General features: G+C 46.6%; 1 protein-coding gene across 1 annotated transcript in view; it reads left to right on the top strand.

The window, feature by feature from the left end:
- Positions 1-21276, top strand: part of CDH13 (cadherin 13) — an 840526-nt gene that overhangs the window by 217440 nt on the left and 601810 nt on the right. The window contains exon 5 of the mRNA XM_036275129.1: positions 14594-14710. Coding sequence (XP_036131022.1) covers positions 14594-14710 — 117 coding nt within the window. The remainder of the gene's footprint in view (positions 1-14593; positions 14711-21276) is intronic.

Genomic DNA, 21276 nt, shown 5'->3' with positions numbered 1-21276 from the left:
CTGGTCAGGTCACATACAAGAATCAACCAATGAATGTATCAATAAGTGGGAAAAGAAATTGATGTTTTTCTCTTTCTCTCTCCTAAAATCTATAATTAAAAATTTTTAAATATTTTTTAAAATATGTTTTATTGATTTTTTTTATAGAGAGAGAGGAAGGAAGAGAGAGAGAGAAACATTGATGTGAGAGAGAAACATTGATCAGATGCCTTCTGCACGCCCCCTACAAGGGATCGAGCCCAAAACTCAGGCATGTGCCTTGACTGGGAATTGAACCAGGACCTCTCAGTACATGAGACAATGCTCAATCCACTGAGCCACACTAGCAGGGCAAAAAAAAATTTTTTTTTTTAATGTGTTCTATGGATATGACTTCTCAGCTCCCATAGGGCAAGGTCAAAGGCATGGCCAGATCCCAGACTTTTGCTTAAAACTATTCACTGGCTTCTCATGGTCCTCAGGATTTAGAGCAATCCTATGTGGATGGAGGAGGTCTGGCCTCTCCTCTCCTTCCAGACTCCCCTAGATCACCTGGAGCCATCCTCTCTCTGCTTCAGCCTTGCTGGTCTTTGGCCACCTTCTGCCTCTGCGCCTTCTCACATGCTGTTCCCCAGGCCTGAATCTTCCTCCTCATTTCCCTTTACCTGGATGAATTCCACTTGGTCGTCAGGTCTTAGCGCAATTGTCATTTCTTCCAGAAAGCCATGGTCTTCTAGGAGTGGTCCACGGGGTGGACAAGTGAAAAATTCTCGGTGTTCTAAATTAAATTACAGCTGCTGCAGAGAAAGAGAACGAGACAGGAATAGCTAACCCGTCGATAGGTGTGAGCCACCTAACAAAAGATGGTTTACATTCCTGAACGTTTGTTGGAACTTTGAATCAACCTCCAGGTGGCTGTCAGAACCCCGGGCCACAGCATCCTGCTCGTGCATGGACAGTCAGGACTGTCGTCTGTAACCAGGCAGAAGTAACAAATACTTCTTGCTTACAGTCTGTCTGCCTATCATAGAACTGTCCCCACTGCTTCTTTTCCTACCCCTCTTATTTGTAGCCCATGTACATTGTTTCAAAACTACCTACATCCTTCTTCCCCTAAACATAATGTAGAGAGAGCGCTGGTCAACCTCAGGGCAGTGGGCGCATTCCTTCCTCCCCCGAGAGCTGCTGCTGCTGGTTTGGACTTCATGCTGCAGAACCTGGTCCCTTCCTGGCTAGCATATGGTTCAACAAACCCTTTCTCTCAGAAAAGCATTCAGCTGTGAAAGTTTTTTGTTTTTGTTTTTAACGGGATGCATTTTCTAAAGAAATGTCTATAGATTCAGTTACTTCACAAAGCATTGAGCCCCTCGGGGTGAAAGAACCCAGGCTGAGTGTGGCAATTGTATTGTTACACAAGCTAGTTCTATACCGAGGAGGAAATCAAGGTGCCATCACAGACATCCTGTTCATTTAATTATTCGATACAGCTATGGAGCAAATACACTGAACCAGGCACTGTCCTAAGCCTATCATCTGGATTTTCCTAATTTTCACAATACCCCTACATTTATTCAGCAAGTTGTATTTAATCATATATTTTAAATACTTTTGCACACCTGCTATATGCCTGACCTTGTGTGAGGCACCGGGAGACACAGAAGCAAAGCAGAAAGACTTGGCCAGAAGCAAAGCAGAGAGACTTGATGCCTGCCCTCCTGCGGCTGGTGGCCAGTGCCAGACATCGATAGACCAGTGACACTGAATGAATGTGTAAATAGAAGCCGAGAGAAGAGATGCGAAAGGCAGGCTGCAGGAATCCCCTTAACAAAAAACCCTGAAGGCCTCTAAAAAACAGTGCTTGAGCTGGTATGAGAAGGATGGGTGGGGGCCAACCAGGCACCTGAGGGGAGGGATGAAGAGGGGCATTGCAGGTGAAAAACCCTCAGCTACGTATGTGCAAACTGAGGATCTTGAGGGAGCTCTTGTAGCAGAAGCAGAGCCAGGAGGACAAGGTCAGAGAGGTCGCTGAGCACCAAGCCTGCTAGCCCTCCCAAGCCTTCACCACATCGGAGGCTTCATTGTTGATTGGGGGAAGAAAATGTGGCATTATTGAGGGAAAGGGGGATGTTTTGAAAGATATATTTAGCTGCCTGAAAAAGAACTGGAGACCTTCTAGAGTCACCCTTAAATTGTAAATCCCTGGCCCTAGCCAAGTGTCTCAGTTGGTTGGAGCACCGTCCCGAACATGAAAAAGGTTGTGAGTTCCATCCTTGGTCAGGACATGGATGGGATATATGTGTGTGTGTGTCTCTCTCTCATCAATAAAAAATGCCCTTGGAGAGGATAAATAAATGCAAACTCCCAGATGAAATCTTCTTTTCTCCACTGACTCATTTGGCCAAAGGAGTTTCTTTTCCACCCTAAGCATACATAACAGAAATGACAGTCATGTCCATTGCATTGGGAATTTATTACGTCCCCGGGGTTAATCATTCAGATGCTTTGCTATTGGACCTTACATCTCCTGGTTTCTTATATTCAGATTGGCCATCCCCAAAGTCCCTCGTAGATGACTTTCATTATTGGAGAAATTGTTTCTGATATTACTGTGAGTTCTTGGCTTCGTGCAGGAAAGAATTCAAACTCAAGCCAGCATAGAGTTTAAAGTAAAAGTAAGTTTATTAGTGAAACATGGAAACAAAGCATGGGCTACTCCACAGAGAGAGCAGCGGAATTTGCTTCCTTCATTGATGTTCATTTAATTGGGGAGTAGGGTATTCACTAAGGAGAAGGGATGCTCAGGATATTCCAGGGAAAGAGGTGGAGATTGCTTAGAGGAGCTCTGTTGGCCATGTATGTTCTTCTATGAGCTTTCCATTTCTTATCAGGATAGCATGGGATGTGTCGTGTAGCATGCTAATGTATTACAAGTAGGGTATAATGAGGCTAAGGGTTCCATTAGGTGATATTAGTCACCATGTTCGATCGAGGTGGTCTCTGCTGGTTTAAGCCATAAAGCCAGAAGGGGGAGGTCTTACTTTCTTGTTGACAGTGTCTGTAGCGTTTATCAATTGTAGCTCTTTTGCCATGTACCCTATCTCAGTTACTTCTAGAAAAACATGCCTATATGGGCAGTCTAGGGAATAGTGACTTGCACCCACTTTTTCCAGTTCCATGCCAACAGCCCGTGATGAGCGTGGGTGGCATAATTTATAATAACACACTGGCTTTCTCCACCCTATGAATCCATCAGCCGTCATCTTCCCTCGTCCCCACCTTTAAAATGAGCTTCATTACACCTATTTTCATACTAGGAGATGATCTGCGGGACTGATAGACAACTTCCACATCATCTTATTTTAGTTTCAGCACAATTCTGTCCAGTAAACCTAAGGCAGATGACTCAGCTTGGCTGACATTTGGCCTCCGGAACATTGGAAAAATAGACAGCTGGAAATGAAGCAAACTTAGTATCTTGGCTCTCCAACCTCCTCTGTTTGCAATGGAAAACTTGGTGTTTGTGAACTCTTTCTTCCTTAAGCGGGCAAACTTCAGCCCAAGAGGTGATAAAACAAACTTTAAATCCCGCCTTAGGCCCGGCTGGTGTGGCTCAGTGGTTGAGTGTCGACCCATGCACCAGGAGGTCACAGGTTTGATTCCGGTCAGGGCACATGCCCAGCTTGTGGGCTCAATCCCCAGTGCAGGAGGTGGCCAACCGATGTTCTCTTTCATCGATGTTTCTATCTCTTTCCCCCTTTTTCTTCCTCTCTCTCTAAAAATCAATAATGAAAAAAACAATTATTAAATCTGCAAAACTGGCTGGACCCTGCATTTCATCACATACAAAATTTTGAACTGAGTGGCACAAAACCCGCCTCCTAGCAACTTTCTGCACAATGAGATCAGCTATACAAGTGGAATATACTGGAGATTGATTTCTGTAGTTCCATTCATGTGCAGGAATTTGCAGACAATTAAGCCATGGCCCTGCAGCATGGGTGGTAGCTGTTCCTTTTAGCCAGAGGCTACGTGAGATTTGCCACTTACCTCTGCCAATGTTAGAATTGAGATTATCCACTTATACTTCAGTAACCAGGGCTAAGGGACTGTCTCCAGGCACAGGCCTCCTTGTGAAGGTGGTCACCAGCTGCAGCTCTGAGGAGGTAAATAGTTTTGAGCTTAGAGCAGAGGTCCTGGGGGTCACAGATGTCTGGGTTCCTGTCTCTCACTTAAGAGCTAAGTGACTTTGGTTGAGTTTTTATATCTCTGAGCCTCAGGAAAACAGGCACGGTGGTTCTACTTGCCAGTCGTTGAATGGATTCAATGAGATAATATTACCACGTGCCTAGACAATGCCTGCTACATAATGACTACTCAGTGAATGGCAGGATTTCTTCTGGCCGCCTCAATGAGTCCAGGATCAGGATAGTAAATCTGAGGAATAGAAAGATGAGAGATAGGCTATGTGACATAGGACTCGAGTCTGGAACACAAGCGTCCAACTCTTCTAAGGAATGATTCTCAGGATTCTTCAACAAAACATGGAATGCAAACACAAAGCATCACACCTGTGCACTGAACCAGTGGAGGCTCCCAGCTGCCTGGGCAGCACATCCGACCTTCTTATCGGGATCTACAAGCCTGTCCACAGTCGGGCCGGGTTGACTGCTGGACTCTCACCGGCCCTGCCCCCCCTTAACTGCCTGCTTTGGCCAGAGGAACGCTTTAGTTTCTGCAGCGCTTTGCCTTGTGAAAATCTCTCCTCTTAGCACATCATTTTGCCCCAAAGTTATAAAAGTGGGAGAGAGAACAAAGGCAGAGGTTTGTGATTCTTTATAAAGTCGTTGCTATTTTTTCCATCTCATTGATCACAGAACTAAGAGGGCAGAGGGAGGGGAGGAGGACATGAGTTCTCTGACCATGTCTTGCCTGTTTCAGTTTGGCTCACAAAGACCCTCGACAGGTGGCAAGACAGGTCCAAGCTGCTTTCTGGTTTTTGTGTCGGGTAAAGAGAGCAGGGTTGCTCCTCTCTAATGTCACTGCTTTCTGGGAGTGGCCAGCTGGAAGACTTCTAAGCCCTCAGCTGGGCGTGGTGGGAGGGAGCTGTGGCAGCCACAGCATGGAGCATGGTCTCAGCTGTCGGACGCCAGTCTGTTCCCCTTCACTGCAGGGGCCCTAGCCCATTGAGTCTCCACTCTGGGCACTTCACCTTGAGTGTGTCATAAATGGGTTCCCTGCAAACAAACCTGGTGACGCGGAGATCTGTGTGAATGAAGGTTTACTGGGGAGGGGTCTTGGCAGCCACACCTGTGCAGGAGGGCGGGCAGCAGGTGGGCAGGGGAGCAGCTTAACTGGGTGATTTACTGCAGCTACCACAGAGGTCTCAGCCACCCCCAGCAGCAGGGACTCTAAATGCCCCGAGAGTGTGGACCCACCCGGGGGCCAGGGTGCTTGCCTTTACACACCCCTTCCCAGACACTGGACGTTGGCCGCATCCCGTTCATGATCTTCCCACCGACTATGGAACAGAGCTGGAGTCTGTAAGAAGGACCAGGAAACAAACTGTGATGCCCTTTAGTGGAACATCCAGAGAAGGCAAACATGTACAGACAGGACGGAGATCCGTGCCGGGGCTTAGAACAGGAAAGTAACCCCATGGGCACGAGGCTTCTCTTAGGGATGATGCAAATGGTCTAATATTAGTTTGTGGTGACAACTGCACAATTCTGTACATTTCCTGATAATCATTGCAATACACACTTAAGATGGGTGGATTTAATGGTACTTCAATTATACCTAAACGTGCATTGTGGGATGTAAAGAGGGTAGAGGGACTCGAACAGAAAAGTTGACCCTAACTCTCCTTTCTTCCCTCAAATCAAACGGTCAGATTTGCATTCTAGGAGACAACCTCAGTGTCCTGTGAAGACAGGGTTGGGAAAAGGAAGAAACCCAACAAAGAAACACGTCCTCCCTCTTGCCTTAAGGCGATTCTCCGCGCAGCCGCCACATGATATAATCCTTTATTTTAAGTGGGCCCCTGTCATTCCTCAGCTTAAAACCCTCCCAGGACTCACCTGGCATGCTGAGTAAAAGCCAGAGTCCTCTTTGTGGGCTACACAGCTGGCCAGCTAGTATCTAGTATCTGAATCCCCTTTCCAGGCCCCTGGCCTGTCTCATCCCCTCTGCCAGTGCTCGGACCCTGAGCCGCCTTCCCGCCTCTCACACAGGCCAGGCTCTGACCCTGCTGGGGGTGAGTCCCTCCTCCCCGGCCCACATGGCTCTCTCCCTCCTCCTTCCTCTACCACGGGTGGGGAACATCCGGGCGAAATCACTCTCGGTGAACAGCACACCCTCACCAAATCAGCCCGACCAAATCTAGCAGGCTGATGTTTAAAGTGATCGTTTGGTACGGCCTGCGCAGGATGTTCTAAATATCCAGATGGCCCTCGGCAGAAAAAGGGTTCCCCACCTGCCACCCTTCCAGGGGGCCTTTTTCCTGGCCTCGCATCGGAAGTGTCAGCACGCAGTCCCCTGTGCACGTCCAGTCCCCTCCCTGTGCGCTTGTTGTCCAGACAGTGTGTGACTGTCTCTGTGTTCACAGTCTTCCCCTCCCTCTGGAGTGTGAGCCCCAGGACTCAGATGCCTAGAATCCCTCCTGGCAGGGGGAGGGGGTGCGCGGAGAGCTTTTGAAGAAATGAATACATGCGTGAATGAATATTCATCCATTCTTTCTCCCTTTTCACCTGTTTTTCATTCTTTTTGCCTTCCTCCTTTCCTTGAGCCCCACCGTGTCCCCACCTTCAGCTGCTCCCCTGTCCCTCACATTTGTAAGAGGCTCCCCTTTACTTCGGCTTCACTCTTCGGGACTGTGTGATATGACGCCCCCCGGGCATCATGGACCTTGCTTTTCATGGGCAGCCGATTTCTCCTGAGATGGAGAAACAGGGGAAAGCACGAGATGGCAGTAAACCCAAGTGCCCTTCGACAGAAAGATGGGGGCCCCTGCTGGCCCACAGGAGACAGGGATGCTCGTGTGAGGGAGGAATTCTCCAGGCGTGAAATCCAGCAGAGTGCGTCCCCCTGCGGACATGGTTCTGCCCCTGGACTGAGGCGAGATTGGATGAGGCCGCGGCAGGCTGTTCCAGGTGCAGAGCTGACGGGTCCTTGTCCAGTGACCACAGGGTGTAGGGAAGGTCCCAGAGGGGACACAGGGCCAGTTGCTCACTGTCCTGTGCGTGAAGGTGTGATGTGGCTGTATTGTGTGTGAATCTGTTCACGAGTGTGTGTGGGACAGTGCATGTGTGTGACCCTATCAAATGGATTGTGTGTGTGTGTGTGTGTGTGTGTGTGTGTGATGAGAATTTTCATCCAGTGAATCTGGAGATGTTTAGGTGGCTGCGGACTCTCAGGTCTGGCCTTCTGCTGAATTTCTCACCCTTAAAAGGGACCGAGTGGCTCCTCTTCTGTCTTCACCTCTGCTGTGCTGGTATTAAGACGACCCGTCCACATTTGAGCTGTTCTTTGGAGGACACAGACTGCTTCCACGCACAGTTTCTCATTGTGTTCTAACAACCCACAGCACGCACAGCAGGGGTCCTCCTTCACAGGAGGGAGACTCCCCCGCACCCTCTGTCTGTCCTCCTCCAGGAAGGCGGGTTCTATCCTACTTTCTCTGGCTGACTGGGAGGCCCATGCTGTCTCCCCACCTCCTGTGTGCACTCGTCTCCAGTCTGCATCTTCATTGTCCCGAGCTCCAGCTTCCTGCCTCGGACCCCTTCCTCCTCCGGCCCGGCGCCCTGCCCGGTTTCCCCTTTGACAAACTCCTTCCCCTGTGTTTCCTCTCCTTCGGCACCAACGTCCTCGCTTGCCCTTGGTTCCCCTGACATTCCGCCCCGACACACGCTGAATCCGCTCTTCCTGAAGTCAATTACCTTTTCGTCGTCGACGACAAGCCTCCTGAGAGCCTTCGGCTGGTTGGAACGGACATCTGCACTGCGGCTGCGGCCACGTGCTTCTTCCTTTGGGAGATCCTCATCTCGGCCTTCGGTGCCACTAGCCTCTCGGTGGCCTTTCTGGTCTCGTAGAGCACTCTGGAGGTGGAGGCCCTCCCTCTCCATCTCCACGCGATCGGGTTGTGTCAGTGTTTCCGTCACGTCCGGCTACTCTTCTACGTAGGTGACTTTGACTTTTATTCCCTGATTCACCCCCCTCCCTTCTGAATGCAACGCTTCATACACCCTCCAGAAATTTCTGGTGGATGTACCATGGTCCCTCGAAGTCAACAAGTCTATACCACCTCGACTATGTGGCCAATACTGCCTTTCCTTTTTTTTTTTTCCCCTTGGCCACTATCTTGGTAATGACAACATGAGAAGGCAGCGAGTCCTCACATAGCCCATCCTTCACCCTGATGTCCTGGTCTCTCTCACACCCTGTCACATCTCCATCTATAAATATGTCTGAGCCCTGGCCGGTTTGGCTCAGCGGTTAGAGTGTCAGCCCGCAAACCAGAGAGTCCCAGGTTCGGTTCCCGCTAAGGGCACGTACCTCGGTGGCAGTTTGTCCCCAGCCTGGTTGGGGTCATGTGGGTGGCAGCCAGTCGATGTGTCTCTCTCACATTGATGTTTCTCTCTCTCTCTTCCTCTCTCCCTCTCACTCTATCTGAAGATGAATGCAAAAAATAAATAAATAACATTGTCCTCAGGTGAGGATAAAAAAAACCCACAAAAGACTGTGTCTTGAATGGGTCCCATTCCTTTTATCCCCACTGCTCCTTGCTTATCTTTCTTTGAGGTTATGGCTACTGTCTTGTGCATTCAGAGGTTTCCCAGCATGGATTGACACATGCAAACACACACAGAGTTGAACATAAACATGTGACACACACGTGTGCCCGGATATGCATCTAGTGTATCATTGTCACTCAAATCAGATGCTATGGCGTCTACGGGGTCCAAGTCGCACAGGAGCACAGGGCTTCAGAACACACGGAAAATCTCACCAGCACAGATTCAATCAAAGTTGGACATAGCAGCAGATCTATAGGTACACATTTGTCAACAAACACATAGTCATAGATATACACGGAAGTCACAAAGACAGGAATGGAGCCATTGACATGAAGCACAGTCACGGACAAGTATTTATGGAGGTCCCCGCCATGGTTAGGCAAACAGTTAAGCGTTGGGAGAAAGAGGATGTCCTGGCCCAGCCCCCCACGGTGGGCTCAGAGAGTCCCGTGCACACTCAGGCATCTCTACACTGGGTCACTTTACCTTCCGCCTCCCTCCCTTCCAGAAGCACTTTCCAATTCTGTGACTCTGGGTCTGCTTTTACTATTCTTAGGCATGTCGGAGCCAGGGATTGACACAGTGTGCTTGATGCCAAGCTTCTGGGATGCTGTGAGAGTCTGAGTGCATTTATTACTTTAGGTACATTTACATATGTGTTGTCCTAATGAATGAACACCTGTGTTTGCTCCATTATACAGCCCAATCACCCATCCCTGACATTTGCATAGAATTTTAACCTTTCAAAATGCTTCTCCAGATTTTCTCTCATCTGAGCCTCTGGATTATTTTATGTTTTTAACTTTTTTTTTCTTTATTGATTTTAGAGAGAGAGGAAGGGAGAGGGAGATAGAAACATCAATGAGAGAGAACACTGACTGGCTTCCTCCTGCAGGTCTGCACCAGGGATTGGGCCCACCACCTAGGCATGTGCCCTGACAGGGAATCAAAATGGCACCCTCTTGGTGCATGAGTTGATGCTCAGCCACTTAGGCACACCAGCCGGACTGGATTCTTTTTATTGTAAATGAGTTTCATATATTGCACATATTTTACAGATTTCCTGTTCTTTTCCCATCCCCTAATAAACCAACATAATCTTTATAGATGTCACGTGTCAAGGTGTTATGAATACCATCCACACTATTTTTTTAAACATATCTTTATTGTTGAATGTATAATAGATTTTCCTCTTTTTTCCCCTATTGACCCCCTCCTTCCCCCATTCCCTCCCCCCTCCTGCTTTTTCCCACACTGTTTTCTGTGTCCATTGGTTATGCATATATGCATATAAGTTCTTTGGTTTATTGCTTACCATCCCCCCACCCCACCCCCCTTCCCTTTATGGTTTGTCAGTCTAACAACCAATTTGTACTTCTTAATCCCTTTACCTGTTTCACCCATTCCCCCAACCCCCTTCCCATCTGGAAACCAACAAAATGTTCTCTGTATCTATGAGAATGTTTCTGTTCTGCTTGTTTATTTTGTATGTAGATTCAATTGTCGATAGACATGTATTTATTGCCATTTTGTTTGTTCATATTTTTTATCTTCTTTTTCTTCAAGAAGACCCTTCAACATTTCATAAAATACTGGTTTGGTGGTGAAGAACTTCTTTAGTTCTTTCTTGTCTGGGAAATTCTCAATATGTCCATCGATTCTAAATGACAGCTTTGCAGGATAGAGTAGTCTTGGTTGTGGGTTCTTGCTTTTCATCACTCTGAATATTTCTTGCTACTCCCTCCTGGCCTGCAAAGTTTCATTTAAGAAATCAGCTGACAGTCTTATGGGAGCTCCCTTGTAGGTAACTAACTGTTTTTCTCTTGCTGCTTTTAAGATTCTCTCTTTGTCTTGAACCTTTTGCTTTTTGATGATGATGTGTCTTGGTGTGGGTCTCTTGGGGTTCATCTTGTTTGGGACTCTCTGTGCTTCCTGGACTTGTATGTCTGTTTCCTTCACCAAGTTAGGAAAGTTTTCTGTTATTATTGTTTCAAATAGGTTTTCAATGTCTTGCTCTCTCTCTTCTCCTTCTGGCACCCCCATGATGCAAATATTGGTATGCTTGAAGTTGTTCCAGAGGCTCCTTACACTAAGCTCAATTTTTTGGATTCTTTTTTCTTTTTGTTGTTCTGATTGGGTGTTCTTTGCTTCCTTATGTTCCAAATCGATGGTTTGCTTCTTGGCTTTACCTACTCTACTATTGAATCTCTGTAAATTATTCTTTATTTCAGTTAATGCCTCCTTCATTTCTGACTGGTCCCTTTTTATGCTCTTGAGGCCCTCACTAAGCTCATTGAAGTTCTCACTAAGTTCACTGAGCATCCTAACAAGCAGTGTTTTGAACTCTAAATCTGTTAGATTGCTTATCTCCATTTCATTTAGTTTTGTACTAGAGTTTTGTTTTTTGCTTTCATTTGGGACATGTTTCTTTGTCTCCTCATCTTTGCTGCTTCCCTGTGATTGTTTCTATGTATTAGGTAGAGTTGCTATGTCTCCTGGGCTTCATAGGGTGGCCTATTGTAGTAGGTGTCCTTCAGGGTCCAGTGGCACAGCCACCCTGGTCACTCCAGCTGAGTCCATGAGGTACAGCCCTTGTGTGGCCTTTATACCCTTCTGTTGTAATTGAGTCTTGATTGCTGTTGGCACATCAATGAGAGTGTTTTACTCAGGCTGATCAGCTGCAAGGACTGGCTGTGCCCACTGACCACCGACCTCTGACTACCTTGGATGATCAGCTGTGCAGGGCCCACCACACAGAGCAAGACTTACTTCATCATGGCTCTGGTACCCATTGAGTCCACTCATTGAGTGTGTCACTTGTGGAGGTGGTTGGGTGGTGGTGCTTCAACGTAGTCTGAAGCTGTCCACTGGGTGTGCTGGCTCTGGGGCAAGGTCAGCCACTGCCTGTGTTCTACCTGGGGCCACCAGGCATAAGCTACAAAGCGATCTGCCGGTGGCTGCTTCTTGTGCTGGGCTTGGAGGTACCCAGGCAAAGCCAAGTTGTGAACCAAGGCTGGCTGCTTCTAGTGCCAGGCCTGGGGGCCACTTAATGAGATGTATGGGGCTCACTGAGACCAGATGCTGCTTGTTTAAGAGAATTTAGGAAAATATGAAGCAGGATCCAAGACAGGCCAATCCTATGGTAAAGTAACTGGGAACAGCTTGGGTAGACCTGAAAGTTGGGTGGGGCAGGGCCTCAGGGAATAACCAGGGCGGGGCAAACAGTATGAGCCAGGTTGCTGGAGTCTCAGATATGGCTGCCATCTGCCTGCCCTGTGGGGGAAGGGCTCATCAAAAGAACAACAGCCTCCACCAGCAAGTCTGTCCAGACAAAGCTGCCTCTCCAGTCCTCTCCCCAATGCCAAACAACTCAGTTCTTCCCCGTATGTCTCTGGTTCCTTTCAAACTGCCTCCCCTAAGCTGGAGCTCAGAGGGAGCAAGTCCAAGTAAGTTCATGTGTGGGCCCTTTAAGAGGAGCTGCCTGGGGCTCTAGAAGCCTCAGCCTCTCTCAGCCTCAGTTCCTGCTGGTTTTTACAGCCAGAAGGTATGGGGACTTCTCGTCCTGGCACTGGAACCCTGAGCTGGGCACCTGGTGTGGGGACGGGGACCCCTCACTTCTCAGGGAGGACTTTCCCAGCCGAGGTGTCCTCCTGATTTTATCTGCCACACGTGGGTGTGGGACCGGCCATCCGCCTCCGCCCTCCTACCAGTCTCCATGTGGCTTCTTTAATTTCGTAGTAGTAGGACTTCCATTCAGCTGGATTTCAGGTGGTTTTGAATGATGGTTGTTCTGTAGTTCACTTGTAATTTTGATGTGGTTGTGGGAGGAGGTGATACCGCGAATACCTACGCCACCTTCTTGACCCCACCCTATTTTTTCATCATCTGTTCCGCTCCCTGTCTCTGCTGTTTTGGATTACATATTTTTCTGACTAGTTGAGTTATTGTTGTCATTGCTTTAACCCTTTCTCCTCTTTCTCCCCACTTTTCCATATACGCATTCTAGTTTGCTTGCACATCGAGATTCACTCAGTGAGATTTTGAATATTATTTTTCAATGCTCAAAAATGTTTATATAACGTAGAAGGTGTCCAATATGGTATTCTAGGTTCCTGTGGATTTTATTTTATCTATCCTCTGTGCTAGCGAGGCAAGCTGGAGCAATGAGCATATCCACTCCGAACTGATATTCTTCATCGGTGTAGGAGGGCCAAGATTTACTTGGGACATTTATTGCAAATATTGGAGCAGACACATGTCAAGTGCCTGGCACACCGCCCAGCGCTCACTTAATAAGTTGTGACTATTATAATAGTGTGCAGTAGTGATTGGGGAAGCAGCTGAAGGGTGATCATGCGGTTGGGACACAGTCTTCACAACTGTCATTGGAAAGTGCTCCAGGGCATCTCCCTCTCACGGACCCAAATTCAGCTGAAATTGAACATTTAGGTTGTTTGCCATCATTGCCCTTTATAACTAATGTCTCACGAAACATCTTCCTGCATACAGTTTTCATCTTCTTTTGAAGTGAGCATGTGTATGTATTCCTAGAAGTAAAATCACAGAGTGAAGGGGTGTGTGCATTTGTAAGGTTCTCAGTAGAGAAATATTGCAGCTTCCCACCAGAGTATCACCAGGTTACACTCCCCACAAAATCAAGAGAAAGATTGTTATAGACACGTCTATAGCCTCAGTTGCTCTTTTCTGTTTGACTTTTCTTATGTAGATTTTCCTTAAAAACTATGCATATGTGTGTATATATGTATATGTGTATAACATGTTGTATACATGTCTACATACACATACTTCCATGGGGCCTGAGGCAGTGATGATATTCAAATATGATTTGCCACATGACTTTGATAGGAACCCCTAGTTCAAAGCTGGAGATGCTTACTTTTGAGGCTGTGTAGGATTTTTTAGTTCATGGCATTACATAAAATCTGCTATGTTGGAAATGATAGCCTATTTTCAGTTCTCTTTCAGTCCTCTGATCAGATCAAGGAGAACATCTCAGCTGGGTGCCAAGAACACTTGGACACCCCTCTGGCCCTTTCTTATCTGCCTTTTAAAAAGAGTTTCTGTTGTGTTTGTTTTCCTGGGATTTCTAGCTCAAATTTAATAACATCATTCGGTCTCCAATATGTTTATTTGTATGTTTTCCTACATTTTGTAAAAATCAGTACTGGTACTGCATTTAAAATATTGATATAAAGGAGTTTTGCACACACGTATTGAATTTCAAAGGGAGCTGCGGATGGACAGACACCCTGACGATGAGCCAGTGACGGAAGTCTGGGACATACTGCATGAGGGATGGGCCACAGCCGGCCTCCCACTCATAGTAATAGCAAGTGGTCCTTGAGGACACATGGGCTCCAAGTGCCCAGAGGCCTGCCAGTTTGGAACCCTGGCTGCTCCTTCATCCCTGTTCATCTGTGAGGCAAGGACCTTGCAGTCAGCCCTGAGGAGTCACCTTTATAGCCAGTGAGTTCTGAGGGTTCAAGGTGAGGAATCTCCTCACTCAGCAGCTAAAGAACAGGCGGGAACCCACAGTGCTAACAGGGGTGTAAATCAAGACTGACACGGTGAATAGGATGATTCAGAAAATGGGATTAAATAGCTTAATGATAGTCATTGTGAATCACAATGTCAGCTTTCGTACAATTCTAAGGATGTACTTGCTAACACTAATGCGGTTTGATAGAACGGAATTAACAATGTCCAAACAGCCACGTGCCTTCACACAAAGGAGCCCTTCCCAGAGCCGACCGAGACATCCTGTCCCTGGGGTCAACTGATTTCACTTTGTTCTCTTTCAGGACATATTTAAATTTGCACGAACATCTCCTGTCCCGAGACAAAAGAGGTCCATTGTGGTGTCTCCCATCTTAATCCCAGAGAATCAGAGACAACCTTTCCCGAGAGACGTCGGCAAGGTAAGTCAGGCAGGAGCACGTTTTTATGAAGAGATGGGCAGACAGGGGACGAACGAAGTGTCTCCATGACCAGTTGGAATTGGCCTCAAGTCGTCTAGGATAAAAGGCCAAACTGTTTAGCCAAAAAAAAAAAAAAAAAAAAAAGAATTAAAGAAGTCAAAAGTGCATTGAACAACAGTGAAAGAGGAATTAGTAAAAACAGTAATGACAGCTTTGACTGTCATGACTTGGAGTCTCTGTAGCAGAGAATGGTGCCAAAGTAGCCTCTGGACCGTGCCCTTGGCTGGGAGACACACTGTGCTTGCGGAGGTAAGGTCGAGGCAGACCGTTCCCATAAGCCCCGGCACCAGAGCCGCAGGGTGATAGGTGGTCTTCTATTGTAGATCCTGGCTTTCAACTGTGTTATTTCAGGAACAGTAGTGGGTCAACTTTCTAAAAACTACGATCAAAGGAACCACTTCAAAGAGACTAAATCATACTAACCAGATCCAGAAAACACTGTTGTAAACATCAAAACCCTGACTTTCCTGAGAAGAAATAGTTGCTGTTAAATCATCAGAAATACTGGTGCTGCCTGGTCAACACATTTTTTTGGTTGTTGGTGGTGGTAGTGAACTTGAAATTTGAACAACAGCTCTTAGTTGAATGAATGATCTCAGTGACGGGGGCTATTGGACAATTTATTTATTCATTAATAAGGGCCACCTGTTATGTGCTGGACTCTAAGGTTGGGAACCGGTAACTATAGGTGTGGACCAGCATACAAGACCCTGCTGGGGTAGAGGAAACCGATATTTCAGTGTGTGACTATATAAACAAGAAAACTGCAGGTAATAACAAATGCTGTAACAAAAAAAATGGAAACAGGCTGTTGAGAAAAAGAGCAAATGGCAGGCTGGGGAGGAGAGGGAGGAAGGAATCTACACAGATGGCTGGGAAGGCGGGTTGGAGTCACTGACATTTGCGTGGAGACCGGGAGAATGAGGAAGGACTACCATGGGAAGGAGTAACTGCATCTTGGCGGAGAGAACTGTGTGCAGAGGCCAGGAGACGGGCAAGCATGGGGTGTATTTTAGGATAAAATGTCTGCTTGGCTACAATATAATGAGCAAAGAAGAGAGTGGTACGAAGTGAAGTCCTGGAGGCCGTGGTGAGAGGTGCAGATTTCATCGTTCATGCAGCAAATCTCTGGAAGGTCTCGTGTGTGTGTGTGTGTGTGTGTGTGTGTGTAAATGCTTTGTAGGAGCAGAGATGAGTGGTAGGGAAGAGTGGGCACAAGGAGATGGGCTAACAGGGGGGTTTTATTATGACCTGGAAGAGATAAGAGGTGATTTAGATTACGAGAAATCTACTTTTATTAGAAATTAGGAGCATCGATTATCCAATGTCCTCATAATCACCATATTTATGATCTCCAACTACCATGGTGCCAGATGTCTTTTTTTTTTTAAGCAAAACCTTGGAAAGCAAAGCAGAGTGTTCCCAGGGGACGGGGTGGGGCTGGGAGCCCCGCCCCTTCGGATAACTCTGGCCATGGGGATGGCTTTGTGTAATTTTCTCTCAAGCCAAGAATGGCAGTTGCCAAGGGGCCAGAGTCTTCGAGTCTGCAAGGCTCTGCCCCCAGACAATTTTAAAGACACAAGTTGTGTTCCTGTTCTTCAAACCTGGTGCCTCAGTCCTCACTGTGCATCATGATTTCCTGGGGCAGTTAAAACACAGTTAAGACGCCAGTCACCACCCTCAGAAATTGATTCAGTTAGTCAGGGGCTGAAGACCAAGCATCCGTGTTTCCAAAAGGTCTCATGGACTTCTGATGTGTAGCCAAGGCTGAAAACCACTGGCCCTGCTTCAAGAGTATGAACCACCAGCATCAGCGTCATCTGGTTGCTTACTAGAAATCCATATTTTTGGGACCCACCCCAGAACCACTGAGCCAGAAACTCTTGGGATGAGGCCAGGAATCTGTTTGGGTTGTACGATCAAGTTTACAGAGGTCTGATCTAAAATATGTTCTCCTCTTCTGTCTACCATTCATATATAATACTTTCAGTAATGGAGTTTCAGTTCCATTAATTAGGTTGTAACAAGGGTGACCATACATCTCAGTTGCTTGGAAAATTGGTGGTCCTGGCATAATTATTATTAGCACCACCTTTTCTCTTAAACATGTCTAGATATAGACATTAAATTATGTGATCATTCTAAATCTTCCTTCTCTCCCACACGCTCATTTCCTTGAGTATATTTGGATACGTTTTTTAAGCCTCTTTCCTTGAGATATTAATGGGTCCATAAGAATACAGCTAACTAGAGACATTCTTCTGCAGTGTTTCTTAACAAAATTTTGTTTCCAAGCTGAAGACTCATCTCTCCTTAATGCTTTATGTACTGCCCACATGGGCTCTTAACCTGGATTTTCTACAAAGCAACTGTTTTTCTAAATGTGATAGTCTAGTAACATTGTAATGTGTGAAATCCTCCCAAAACTCCAGATGGTTTGTGCAGAATAACTGCACCGCCTTCCAAAAGCTACGTGTTTCTCCACACTCTTTATGCCTTTGACGGAACATATTTTTCTTTCTGTGCTTTCTTGCTTTTATTCATTCATCTTATTCTTTTCTTTATATCTTTCATCCTCGTCAATTCCACCAGTAGCTGACAAGCATTGCTCTGCAGAGCTCTGAGAGCCCGTGTCTTCAGTGAGTGCTGGGAGGTGGGGAGGAGGGAAAGGGGACCAGGTCAAGGATGTGGCCTCCACCTGTCACTCCATCCACCCGGACTGCCTGGGCCAGGGCAGCTCTGAACCGGACTTGAGTGCAGCATGCCATTTGGAGAGATCCTGTGGTTATAAACGTATCAAGACTCACGTCTTACTTTGAGTTTCCTGACACAGGAATTCAAATGCAGGTGGTTTATTTAGGATGCAAAGACAATACTGGTAAGGGAGTGATGAGGAGAGACAGGAAGGGAAGCAGCCACTTGGGACCCTGTTTATCAAGACAGCCTCCAGTCTGAGCGACTGGACTGTAATCCCACGGGGAGACACTGGGGAGTGGTATGGAGCACACCATCAGGGTTGTCCACTCCACGGGGAAGGGACTGGGATGTTCATATGCCAACCCCACCAGTTGTTGGTTGAGGGCCAGCCCTAGAACTGTGAATTATGAGGACACTCGGCCTGCCCTGCGCACAGGCCCAGCAGCCTTCTGGGGCTTAGGGGAAAGGCTTCTGGCAACAAGCCAAATGGCAGCTAGAAGTCTGTAGTGTGCATTGAAAGGGTGCCGTCCAGCCGACAGGAGGGGTGCTTCTGCCCCATCCCCAAACTCAAGGTAAATTCTTGTTCTTTGCAGGCTAGGTTTTCTCTCTGTCTTATGCTCTGCTCCCACCTCCTTTCCGGAGCTGCCTTTGTTGTGTCTGTTGCTTTTGAAGCCAACTGTACTCGTCTCTCCCCATTAATAAGCACTTGCTGCATCCCAGGAGGGAAAAACCTCCGAAATTCAACCCAATTCATGTCCACAAGCTTACATTTGGCATCTGCTACTTACAAGGCTCTGCGCTGGAGGCTGGGGATTTAATGACAAAGGGAAACAGACAGAGCCCTTGATCTCAGACGATTACAGAGTGGAGAAAAATCATCACAAACTCATCATTTGTCCAGTACTGGAAGCATGTTTCATCTATTATGTTGAATTCTCATAATAGCAGCTGCATGGGGATTATCTTCCAGTGTGCCAAAGGAGAGGGACGAGACCCAGAGGGATGAAGTCACCTGTCTGAAGTCACACAGGCCCTAAACAGCAGAGACACGCTTGGTGACGAATCTGAGATTCCAGTCTGTGTTCTCAACCAATACGCTCAGAGCTGCTGAGTGCAATACGAGAATTCTCTTCCACGCCACGGAAGATCCTTGCTGGCAATTATTCTCTTTGAAACAGCATACAAATTAAGTGTAATTCTTTGAAACACACCAAAAAATTTTGGACTGAGGGCTGATGGATCAATGAATAGACAGACGTATGATAAAACAAGTCTTATAAATTGTTAACCGTAGAATCTAGGTGCCGGGGGAATGGTGGATCCCTGTAAACTTCTCTCTATTTGCCTAGGTGTTTAGGGATTTCATAAAATGATGCTAGAAAAAACATTAAGTTTAGCTACATATAAAATTATCATAAAGAACACAAGAGTTGGCATGCTGGCCAAAAAATGGTTTTTTGTTTTATACTTCAAGAGGATGAATGGAAACTAAATATCCCTCCCTCCCTCCCTCCCTCCCTCCCTCCCTCCCTCCCTCCCTCCCTCCCTCCCTCCCTCCCTTCCTTCCTTCCTTCCTTCCTGTCATATTTTATCAAAACCTGAATTCCTTTAAAGAAAGGAGGCCCATTCCTAAAGGGTAAAGACATCAAAAGCAAGGTGCTGGAGGGAACGAGCCCTCATTGGGGGTCTTCCCAGTTGAGGGTGGTGCCGTGTAGAATTGTCTGCTCACAGAGAGGCTATGCAGCCAGCTCTGGGGATTAGACACAGTTTTCACTGCTGTATAATTCATCTGTCTGCCAAATAAAGTGGTTGGTAAGTAGCTAAGTTACTAGAATTTAGGGGCTGCTTTTCCATCCCATCTCCGTAGAGTTCTGAAAAGAGGAGAAAATACCCAGCTGGGGACGTACTTTCTCAGACCTGTGATTTCCCTCCAGGTTTTGAATCCCAGGCAGCGGGGGGGAAGGGGGGGGGCTGGTTGTGTGTACCCTGGCAAGAAGCGTGTAGTTCCCAGCACGTGCTTTTTTATTCCTCCTTCAAAGTGTGACTATTTCAAAATTTGGGCCATAAATAATTTCTCAGTTTTACCAACTTTTGCTGATAAATATTTGATTGCATCTTTAGAAAATTTTGAGTTCTTGGACCCGATTGATTGAGAGCAGGGGACTTTAAATCTGCGAGGAAGCAAGAAGGTCTTGGGAGATGTATTTTATTCTGTTTTATATTAAGTTTGAAAGACAAGTCATTTATGAAATGCTTATTAGAGATTCTACTTTCATCACACAATCCTTTTCATCAAAGCCAATGAAAGTACGTTTTACTGAAAATCCTTTTTTTATATCCCCTATAAATTGGTAGAATGAGCCTTGAGAAGGACATCTTTAACCCAGAATGGAAGAAATATGTAATTGGACCATGTGTTCTTTGTAAAGAATCAACATAGATCATTAGACCGAGTCATGAAAACCACTCAACCAGGACTGTGTCATGAATGTCAGCCATGCGTGAGGGTGATTTATGGCAGTTGCTAAATATTCCTCAGAGTTCTGCATATATGATTATTAGAGGTCTCCCCACAGCCGGGGACTGTGTACCTCTCATTTATGCCCACTTATGCAAATAGGTGCTGAGGAGTCTAATGGCATTCAAGTTAAACTTGTTTTCCCTATGCACTAGTCATTTGCATCACTTCGAGAACCCGTAGGTGCCAAGCTGCATCCCCCAAAGCTGGGCCAGAAATCTGATACTAGTCCTCCACATGGCTCCATCTCTCCCTCCCACAGAAATGCAGGCTGAGCAACCCTCGCTGCATCCTGTTGTCGGATTTGTTTCACCGAACTACCATCAGTTCAAGAGCTCTCTACCTTATTTATTTATTTGTTTATTTTAATTCTTTTTTTCTTTATCGATTTTTAGAGAGAGAGGAAGGGAAAGGGAGAGAGAAACATCCATGAGAGAGAACATTGATTGGCTGCCTCCTACATGCCCCCCACTGAGGATCAGGCCCACAACCTGGGCATGTGTCCTGACTGGGAATCGAACCGGTGACCTCTTGGTGCATGGGTCAGTGCTCAACCACTGAGCCACACTGGCCAGACAGCTCTCCACCTCTTTTAAAATCCATTGCTCCGTAGCTGTTACCCAAATCTAACTACAGGCCTCTTTTCAGAAATTTACATTTGTTTTATTTCCCCCTTCTAAGGCAAATGACAGCTCTATCCATAACTAAAACTTACCATTGGCTAGTGTGTGAAAGAGAAATTTGAACATAGGGGGCCTCAGATATCCAGAAGCTCAGTGCTCAAACATTCATGGTGAGATGAACAGAGTGTATCTCCACATCCAACGACCCCCGTTGCACATAGCAAAGCCATACGTGCAGCTGGGGTGCTGGGCGTAGAGATTCACTCCTGGACTCTCCCTCGTCTCTGGATCTCCCTCTCCCCCCTCACGGCCCCAGGGCTGCGTAGTTTGCAGCGTAAGGCTGCCCTGTCCGACGGGATGTGCGCAGCATCACACAGAGCTGCCGACCCTTCCAGCATGGTAGCCACTGACTGCACGCGGCGACTGAGTGCTGGAAATGAGGGTGGTGCCGCTGAGAGACTGGATGTTCAAGTTTTATTTCAGTTTAACTAATTTAAATTTAAACTTAAAAACGATGACTTGATCCCTTATTGAAATGACTTGGCACATGATTCTACCTTTTCCATGGTAAATTTTCATCTAAATAGAGATAAAATATTTTTGCTGAAAATATTCTGTCCAAATTGAGGTGCAAATGTGATTAATATATACATAGGATTAAAAAAACA

This window comes from Molossus molossus, unplaced genomic scaffold (assembly GCF_014108415.1).
Source record: "Molossus molossus isolate mMolMol1 unplaced genomic scaffold, mMolMol1.p scaffold_m16_p_21, whole genome shotgun sequence".
In the NCBI taxonomy this organism is placed as follows: Eukaryota; Metazoa; Chordata; class Mammalia; order Chiroptera; family Molossidae; genus Molossus; species Molossus molossus.
The sequence above is the reverse complement of the archived record's forward strand: the minus strand, read 5'-3'. Positions and strand labels throughout refer to the sequence as shown.